General features: G+C 33.3%; 1 protein-coding gene across 13 annotated transcripts; it reads left to right on the top strand.

Moving 5' to 3' along the window:
• Positions 1-242: 242 nt before the first annotated feature.
• LOC145642340 (uncharacterized) lies at positions 243-6763 on the top strand. Of its 13 annotated transcripts, XM_081693530.1 has the most exons (8): positions 243-568; positions 706-795; positions 1046-1180; positions 2721-2886; positions 2967-3218; positions 5268-5409; positions 5500-5909; positions 6272-6763. In XM_081693530.1, exons 3-6 carry the CDS (start codon positions 1119-1121, stop codon positions 5298-5300), a joined length of 513 nt encoding a protein of 170 aa, XP_081549656.1. In that variant the 5' UTR covers positions 243-568; positions 706-795; positions 1046-1118; the 3' UTR covers positions 5301-5409; positions 5500-5909; positions 6272-6763. The 13 variants fall into 13 exon arrangements, 11 of the variants coding, with proteins under 11 accessions (XP_081549656.1, XP_081549664.1, XP_081549681.1 ...); XM_081693538.1 differs by lacking the exon at positions 706-795; XM_081693555.1 differs by lacking the exon at positions 2721-2886.
• Positions 6764-10395: the final 3632 nt, after the last annotated feature.

Genomic DNA, 10395 nt, shown 5'->3' with positions numbered 1-10395 from the left:
AAATTTAGTTAGTGTTATAAAAAAAATAAAACAAAAAATTAAGGCCCGTTAGCCCACAGGCAAGCCCGGCCCGTTTAACAACCGGGCATGGATAAAGTATCAAGCCCGCATAAAAGAGTTCGGGTTTGTTACATAAAGCCCATTGGACAAAAAAATAAGCATAGGCCCGGTCCGCTAGCCGTCCAAGCCCGCAAATGATCACCTCTGTTTCAAAGTAAGCCCTAATTTTTTAATTTCCCCTTTCTCACTCTCTCTGTCAAAATATTTCCCCTTTCTCTCTTCAATATTGAAGCTCAGCTCCGTCGCGATTCCCTCTCTCACTCCCAAACTCCGGTGGTCTTAGCTCCGTCGCGACTCCCTCTTTCACTCCCAAACTTTGGTGGTCCTTGCAAATTCCCTTAACCCTCGCAATTCCCTTCTCTCTTGCAAAATCTCCATTGAAGCGCAGCTCCCTTCTCCATTGAAGCGCATCTCCATTCTCCCTTGAAACGCAGCTCCCTTCTCTCTCCATTTAAGCGAAGCTCCCTTCCCGATTATTTCTAGGGTTCGTAAATCCAGCGGTGCTCAGGTATGCAAATTCAGTCCGAGTTCGATTGAAATCGCTCCGATTTGGTTATCTCGGGCGGAGATATATGGAGAATCTCAGAGTTTTTTGAATTTTTTTTGAAGTTTTTTTAGAAATGACGGCCTTAACTACTAGCGCAGTTTACATCCATGTCATTGAGAAAGTTCGCGAAGAGTTCGTTGCCGATGGCGCTCCCAGCGAAAAAGTCCTCCAAGAACTACAAGGATTATGTAATTTGTGTTGTTAATTAGAAGAAATGAATTCGTTTTTCTGCTTTTAAATGTGACTTTGGTGTTTAATTAGGGTTTTCGGTTTCATTAGTGTTAATTTGGAGTGAGATTAGTGGAAGATGTTCTGATCGGAGGGATTCTAGGGTTTTGTGATTTGTAGATATTTTTTTGTGAAATTGTTGTGTTATTTTATGTGGTTTGTTTACAACTTTGGGAACTCAAAATGATGCAAGCCCACACCATGTTGCAGCCCAGTGAGAGGCCGATGGTGGCAAAGCCGGGGCCGGGAGCTGCCATAACGCCTGTTCACGATCTGAATCTGAATGTGCCTTATGAAGGAACTGAAGAGTATGAAACTCCCACTGCTGAGATGCTTTTCCCTCCGGTGAGTGATTTGGGAACTGTTTAGGATTATACTGGAGTATTAGTTGAGAAACTGTAATATTCAGAATTTTGTTTACTTATTAACTGGAGCATTTTACCTCCTGCGGTTTTCTTCATTCAAGCGACATATTTATCATAATAACATGAAAATAATTGAAGACCCTTTGTGGAGAAATTCAGTATTATCCCTAATTTGAAACTCTTCTGGGAATGAACACTTTACTTTTATCTCCCTCAATCACAATCAAAACTAATCAAGCCAACAATACATAGACCGAACAAAATAATTACTAAAGAATTTTGCAAAATTTAACTTTGATTTACTATAAAAGCACATATTCAAACACTATGCAGTTCAAACTACCATTTTTCTTGTCGATATACTATAAAGGGGATGATGGTAAAAAGTGTTTACCAAAATTGGAATAAAGTAGAAGTGGATAGAACAAAAGAAAAACCTAAAATGGAACATGATTAGAACAAAAATATAATAAAATGGAGGGAGTGTTAGAACAGAATATTGGATTTTTGTTTTGTGATTGGCACTTGTTGATCTCTTTATAGGGGTGTTGGAACTATTACTTTAGCACCTTCCTTTATGTTTACTAAAACTGTTTACCTTAGGTCTGTTGCATCATGATTAAATGTTAAAAGTTTATATGTAGTGCATTCCCCCTCAAAGTGTTGTTGCTGGAAGTATGATACCTTTGATGAAATAGTTGTTATACTGTTTTCATGTCGTAACATTTTTTACATCCACCTACAGACAATGGTACATATGGAACAGATGTAGGGCAGTTGCTCTCTCTTCGCCATCCTAAATCTAGTAATATTCAGAAATATAGTTTAGTGCATCCTATCTTGTGTTATTGAAACAAGACTCTATGATCATTACATTTCAGAGCTGAATTTATCTTATTATAGTCATTATTGCTTCTAGTAACAGCTGCTGTGATTTTATGTGATTTCTTTTTCATTGTACCATTGGTGTTGTTGGTGATATACCATGATTGTTAAGCCTTTTTCACAGTAAGGCTTGTTATTTTTGGTATGCTCCATGCTCCTCTTGCTATTATCTTGGAGATTCTCTGCTTCTTTAACTTTTGAAGTATGTTTATCAACACAAATACAGTAATTTTATTGGTTTATCAGTTGGGGTTTTGGGGTCACTTTGATGGAAATGTGGGATTATGTATTTCAAGATAATATGAGTTTGGGTAAATATTATCTAACCTTTTTTTTTAATGTGATAATATTATCTAATTCATTTGTTAGACATTTTTTTGTGTATCTTTTCTACTATCATTCTGACTATCATAATCTAAACATGCTTGTAGCTCCCTTTTGGAAAATCCATGGCATAATTCAGCATTTGAAGGTTCTAGCTTCATCTAAATTTTTCTCTCTACTAATTTGGACAACCAAGATTTCTTCTCTTTGTAAGAATTTGGATGCTTAGGAATTTTCTATTATCTGTGGGTAATTATTAAATTCTTCTGTCTTGGATTTATAATTCCCTCTTTTTTGCATGCCAATAATAGGGATTGGATTGGGAAATGCATACAAGTATGGAATTCTATTCTAAATTGCCAATTTTGGAACAGTCAATGGGCTGCTGTACTAGCTCATGTTATAAAGAACTATGACGCACTTACATGGGAGCCTTTATTGCCTGTACTTTTTGATAAGTATTTGAATATGTTTGAGGTGAGATTTGGGTTCCTAAGGGGTATAATATTATAAAATAATACTTAAGGTCACGAACACCTTTTTTCCCTTCATTACAGATCAGGCCTAATTACCATCCTGAAGGGCTTTTTAGTGAGAGCAAGGTCAATATTAATTCCAAAATTGAACCGCGAAGCAATCCAATCACTCAGCTGTGGCACGCCAGTGAGAGTACTATCCCCATTAGGAGAATCAAGAAGGAGGATGTATTAAGGGCCAGTTCTGTTAAGAGATATGGAAGGAAGAAGTATCACCGCTCTGCCAAGCCCAGGTCTTCAGATCACGACCTTGTCAACAAAAGCGGCCATCAGGTCTTTTCTTCCTTCCTTCCTTTTTAATTCTAGTACTGCTGCTATTCTTATACGTCTACATTGCACTCTTTTTTCTTAAATAAATACTAGTATATTCATTTTACTAGAGTTTACCCGTGCAAAATGCACGGGATATATAAGAAAAAATATATTTAAAATATGAAAAGTTGATCTTGATGTTGTAACTTATACTTGGGCTGTAATTGTCGGTTTTGGACTGGTCGACTCTGTTGAACCCTGCTTAGCTTTGCACTAATGAGTATTAATAATCGAATTAATAATGTGCACACTTGTTACAGCTGCTCTACATATGATATTCCCTGCTTTGCTTAAAAGCTCAAAAAACAGGGTCTTACTCTTTTATGTCGGTGGCCACGCAATGTAGCTAGCTATTATGGGGTATAATTTGTCAAAGTTATAGAGGTTACTCGTTTAGTGTTATAGGGGGTTACTCGGTTAGTGTCATATGGGTTAGTGTCTTGCTATATGAGTTATATACTTTAATCTGTTGCAAATAGTTATGGCCAGTTGCGCAAAAACGTGTTGACTTTTTTTTTTTTTAATGATTAGAGAAGTGAAAATTGTTTAGAGGGTAGTCCCTAATAAAATGCATATAATTGAAGGGTTGGGGATTTAGAGTACTATAGTGAATTATTGATAAAGGAAATGTATACTCGTGCTAATGCATTACATATATTATATTATGTACTAAAAAATACTCGTAAAACAAAGTGAAATGTTGGGGATTTTGAGTACTATAGTGAATTGTTGATGAAGGAACTGTATACTCGTGCTAATGCATGTCATATATTATACTACGTACCCAAAAAAAAAAGAAAAAAAAAAGTGTAATGTTAGTAGTAGTTTCTTGAATAAAAACAAAAACAAAAAGGAAATATTGGATGGGTGGTTTTTTTTTTAAATGATAAAAAAAAATTAAAATAAAGTTGTGGGATATGTAGTTATTTTTTTCTTAAAAAAAAAAAAAAAAAAAAAAAAAAAAAAAAAAAAAAAAACTTAAATGCATGAGAGCTGAGTATTGGGGTTTTGGAGGATTCTCGTGAAAACGACTCTGCAATTATATATTAGATTAGAGAGTACCCGTGCAAAATGCACGGGATATATATATCACATAGTAAGATATTAAAATAAATACAATGTAGGAAGTTTTTATTTAAAGGAAAATTGTGGAACTTATGTTAGCGTGTGTTCTGTGCGCTGCAACACCGTTGAGTTACTGGTAGAAAAATGGAGTAACCTGTATTATATTGAAATGGTAAACCCTTATTATACTTTTTGAGTAACCCTGAAAACAGCATAACCCCTATATTATTAACTAAGTAAACTCTAAATCCGTAACGGAGTAACCATTATAACACTAACCGAGTAATTTCATAAAGTGGTGAGCTAAAAGTTAGTAAGCTTATAAGGGGCTAATTTATTTTCAAAAATAAATAAAATGCCTATAATTTTAAGATTGAAGTTTTCAAGAGTTGGGATAATACAAAATTAAAAAATGAAACGTGCAATTATAATGTAAATTCCAATATTGTGTTATACAAAATTAGTGTGTATATTTGTAATATTAAGTAAAGTGGGTAGTTCTCTCAAAAATTAAAAAGTAAAGTGGATAGTTTATATAGTAACTTTTTTATAAGATGAAAAAACATAATATATATGCTTGTAGTTGAATGTTGTTAAAAAATATGCAATTATATATGGAGAATTGGAGATATATATTGTATTGTAAAATAGTAAAAGTAAAAGTGAAAGTGATTTATTTATTTATTTATTTATTTTTATCTTAAGTTTAGAGAAGTGGAAGTTATTGACAACCAATTAAAAAACAAATAGAAAATATAGGGTTTTTATTTTCCAAAAAAAAAAAAAAAAAAAAAAAAAGAGGAAGATTGCACCAAATTGTAGGATTGGGGTTTTGGAGTGATGTGGTTAAGTGTTGTAAAAATGACTCTACAATCATATATTAGATTTCTTAATTCTTAATTTTCATTTGACTTGGTTAACAACATGCAATTGCATATGTTGAAGGAGACAAGTATTACGGAGCAAAGGCAACCATAAACGTTTGGGAACCTAAAATTCAGTAGCCCAATGAGTTTAGATGGTCTCAAATCTGGATTTTGGGAGGCTCCTTTGGTGAAGATCTTAATAGTTTGAAGTTGGTTGGCAGGTATCCATTATATGAATCACCTTTAATTAGATCCTCAACACTGTTTCTTTCAACCTTTTTCTTATGTTGTGTGAATGGATGTGGAAATAGGTGAGCCCTGATCTTTACGGAGATAACAACATCAGGCTTTTCACACACTGGATGGTAAAACCGTTTTCTCACTAGTTACTCCCTCCCTGCTTGCAAGCTTCACCTTCACCTTCACCTTCAATTCTTGTACCAGTACTAATTTGTTATTGTCTAATTGTGATTTGTTAGGGCATTGTATTACATATTGTATACTTCCATAATCCATGCTAAGTGCTCCATATAAACTAACTTTTCTATTCTTAAAAAATTAAAATTATTCATAGTGACGCATATCAGGCCACACAGGTTGCTACAACCTCCTATGCTCAGGATTCATACAAATTAACAGCGAGATAGCAATGGGCTCAAGCATTTCACCTGTCTCTGGGTTCCGTAGTTCCCAATATGACATCAGTATCCTCGTCTGGAAGGTAAATTCCAAAATCTCCACTCAATCTCTTATTAGTTGTGATATGCTCATACTGTTTACTTATACCTTTACATGGTAGCAATAATTTAGCATGGATTCATTACTATCTGAGTAGTAGTTTTTATTATGAAATTCTAAGAAATCAATGGTTTTTGATGTGATAAAGGAGGCATTTCCAATGGCTTTCCATTTTTCCAATTAAAGAGTTATTCCGTCTTTAATTATAAATGAAGGGAAAAAAAGTGTTCGTGTCTTTAAGTATTATTTTAGGATTAATGGAATAATTAATCATTTATACGTGTTACTTTTTGTATGTTGAATAATATTTTGTTTCTTACTAGTGTCTGTCTTCATTCTGCGCAGGCGACCTCACCAGTCCTTCAGTTTCAAGGGCAGTAGAGACATCAAGCAGGGATTTAACATGCTTTACTAATGACAGGAACGTTGATGTAGATTAGTATGACAAGCAAGTACTCATCCGCTAAACAAAAAGAAGGGGGCAGCTTTTTAATGAGCCTAAGTTACAGCACTTGTTTTCTGGACATTATTCAGACACTATCACCAAGGATACATACAGCAAGGACCAGGAGTCTGAGTGTGCTGCATGGAATACAGAAGATCTACTTGCTTTGGGTGGTGAAGTTTTCTGTTTTCTATTGCTCTTGATTGCTGCTGTTACTACTGGCCTGTTGCTGTTTGTGCTTATAATGTATTTCTTTACTAAATTTTGTAATCAATAGTGTTTTGGACTTCTCAATAGGAGAGTTTATAATTAGCCTACAAAATTGGATTTGGTGTATATGTTATGTTTGTGGCATGAAATATTTGGGTTTGTTATAAATTATTATAATAATTTGGGTGGTAAATGGAAAGAAGAATAAGGGTATTTGTAACTAGCACCTGAAATGCTAGTTACAAATGCCCCTAATTTTTTGTCTTATTAGGAGATTATTCGTAACGGGCATTGCCCGTTACAAATAACCCATTATTCGTAACGAGCACTTACAATGTCCGTTATGAATAACCCATTATTTGTAACGGACATCGTAAGTGTCCGTTACGAATAAGTACTTATTCGTAACGGGCATTGTAAGTGCCCGTTACGAATAATGGGTTATTCATAACGGGCATTTCAGTTTCTCGTTATGAATAAGTTGTTATTTGTAACGGACAGTGCCCGTTATGAATAACAATGGTCATTCGTAACGGCCGCATATGTAACGGACGCTGCCCGTTACGAATGGACCTTTTTTGCCCGTTACGAATGGCCTTTTTTCCACTAGTGTATGGAGTTTTGCTCAACCAAACACTCCGAGGTTCTTTTGGTGAGTGCGCACGCATGCTAGCCCTATGCACAAGGCCTAGCTAATCAAGCCCTTGTTGGCACCAAGGCTTAAGCACTTAGGGCTATACCTGATAACCTCACGAGCCTTAGACATGGTTGTGAGCTACCTTAGCCTCACTTGGCTTGTTTTTCTCAAACCGGGCATGCACCTACTGTAGGGAATATTTCAAGCATTATCCCTATCTTGAACCCCACTGTGATCATACACTAAAGTACAGTGGCGTTCAAAGGGAAAGAAGATAGAGCAAAAGAGTCGTCAACAAGTTTTAGGAACTTGTAAACCGTTCACAAGGTGAAGGTTACACCCCTTAACGATCCAGGAGATCGTTAACTCCAATAGGTCTGGAACCATGACTGGTAGTTCGGGGATGAAGGTACAAATCCAACCTAAAAAAGATTGAACCTGCCCTAATAATAGGCCTCTACTTTATTCTGAGTGTATTCATGTGTGCTTTCTGACTAACATGCAATCAATAGGATTAACCCTAAACCTGTTTATCTATGTCGGTTGAATATTAATGCACAAATAAATCTATTATATTGGCGATCACTTGAATTATAATCATATTAACCTTAAATAAGATTATTAATTATCTTATTAAGCGTAATTACAAGTACCAATTCCCTTTAAACATGCATAAAAAGCGTGATCGAGTAATAATAATAATCATAACAATTATAATCATATCATAATAATAATAATCATGATAATAATAATCATCATAAAATAATCATATTTATCATAATCATGTTAAAGCATAATAATAGCAAGATCCTAGGCATGATACTAACAAGATTAAATTAATAACAAACCCTAGCATGTCACTAAGCAATAAAAATCAAAGATTTAGCCCTAACATGATACTAACATTAATATTAGGAAGAAAATAGGAAGCATCGCAGGAAACACAATTGTCATATTTGATATTATAAATTACCCTAAACATGATACTAGGAATATCAAAACACCCTAACATGACATTAGGAATCATAATAATAACCTAAACATGATTTTTATATCATAATATCAATAAAACGATTAAAGCACTTATTTGGATGCCTCGTATCTCTTTCTAATAACAAAATACACACGTTACTTGGATGCCTTACACTAACCCAGAACTAAAATCAAAATTGAAAGCTCATTGTATATGATGCTTGGTTATCAATCAATCCATCCATGCTTGACACTCCTACGGCACCGAGAGAAAACAACAATATTATCATAGACATATTTTTAAAATTCCTACATTATATCCAAATGAATTTAAACAAATACCAGTCATTTTGTGTAGCCTCGGACTATTTCCGAAGCTCATCGTCCTGCAAAATAAAACGATGAAAATAAAGTACGAAAGATTAAAATCAAAAGTCAGATCAAAAATTTTAAAAATGGACACAAAATTAGGGGCTGACCCTAAAATCCAAAGGAAATCCCAAAAAACGGTGACTTTGAAACCCTAAGAAAGGATCTTGAAGATGAAAAACCCCGAAACGCTTGAAAATTACAAAAATCTAATGCACAAAAACAAAATTAAAATCAACAAATCATCAACAAACACATAATAACACAGATTAAAATCATTACAAATCCAAATAAAAATTACCAAAGATTGACAAACAAAGCGACGGAGCTGTTGTGGCTGCTATGGCCATTTATCGGCGAATAAGGGAGACTTAGAAAGGAGGTTTTGAGCGATACTCTAACCATATTTGATAGATTGATGATGATCTGATCTCGCGAAGGAAGGAGACAGAAAAAGGAGGTATGACTATATGAGAGAGGATACATGATTCAAGAGGAAATGACCAAAGGAGAGAGAAACCACTGAGTTCCTAAGCAGAGGTGTCTAGCTGTAAATTTGGCCCTAAAAAAATTATGAAGGGAAAAAAGGGAAGGACAATGTTCATTAGGAACTAAAAAAAAAAAGCAGGGGTAAAACCGTCCGCACAGTGTTCATTACAAAATCCCAAAAAGTAAAAATTCCTCAAACCAATATGGCTTTTAAAAGGCGGTTATGGATTTAATTAAAAAAAGAAGACACCACTTTTTGTAAATAGATGGTCTCTCTCTTTTATTTATTTATGTATTTAAAAAAAAGGAGAGACCACTTTTGTAAATAGATGGTCTTTCTCTTTTATTTATTTACTAGATGTAAGCACGTGCGATGCACGGTTCTAGTAAATCATTCTATTTAATTAAAAATTTTGTATATTTATGAAGATCATTCATTAGATATATGGATAAAATTCCTAATATCAAAAGATAATTTTAACACGTACTAAAGTTATCTTTTGTTGTTTTATTTATTTTACGTGACGCTTGAATTTAAAATTCCAAACCTTATTCACTAATTTGCTTATGTGACAATTTAACTTTTTAATTCAAAAAAGAAATGGCAAATCCCATTTTTTATCGATCAAAATAAGTCTTTTGCCCATGCGTTTATTTGATATACTCGTTCTGTTTAAAATGTTAGTCTCATTTATAATCGGTTAACTATTAAAAGTTATGGGAAATCAGTCATATAAGATTTAGTTTTATTCGTCTTGATGAGTAAATTATTAAAATCGAACTTTTATAATATTTGTTAGGGAGGGATTAAATATACGTAGTATTTTCCATCAAAAATTTACATCCATATGTGTAAAAAAGATATTACTTAGTTTTTTTTAATTTAAATTTTAATTATTCTCTATTCGTAAAATCAAACTTTTACAATATTTTCTAGAGAGAGAATAAAGATATTTGCAATTAAAAATTTGCATGTTAAAAAAGATAATTATTACTAAGTTTTTTTTTTTAAAAAAAAAAGATAATTATTGGTTTTTAAAAGTAATTTAAATTATAATTATTCAATACCTATGTGTCAAATTCTTAAATCCTATTCGTCACTTTTGCTTAGGTGGCGAGTAAATTTTTAAATTCTAAAATAAATTATTAATCTAATTTTTCATTGGTCGAAATAATACCTTTTCTTATGTGGTGCACCAAATGCTCCCGAAAAATGCCTACTTTATTTATATATATTAGATTTATTTATTTAAAAAAAAAAGACCATTTTTTGTAAATAGATTATCTCTCTCTTTTACTTATTTATTTATTTATTTTAAAAAAAAGAAGAGACCACTTTTTGTAAAT

Source organism: Chenopodium album, chromosome 1, assembly GCF_948465745.1.
Source record: "Chenopodium album chromosome 1, dcCheAlbu1.1, whole genome shotgun sequence".
Lineage (NCBI taxonomy): Eukaryota > Viridiplantae > Streptophyta > Magnoliopsida > Caryophyllales > Amaranthaceae > Chenopodium > Chenopodium album.
The sequence above is the reverse complement of the archived record's forward strand: the minus strand, read 5'-3'. Positions and strand labels throughout refer to the sequence as shown.

Excerpts from the sequence above, each read along its gene's own strand:
- LOC145642340 (XM_081693538.1), top strand. The coding sequence starts at position 1,119 with ATGTGCCTTATGAAGGAACTGAAGAGTATGAAACTCCCACTGCTGAGA. Across the intron at positions 1,181-2,720 it reads CTGAGATGCTTTTCCCTCCG|GGATTGGATTGGGAAATGCA; the intron begins GTGAGTGATTTG and ends TGCCAATAATAG. Across the intron at positions 2,887-2,966 it reads AGTATTTGAATATGTTTGAG|ATCAGGCCTAATTACCATCC; the intron begins GTGAGATTTGGG and ends CCTTCATTACAG.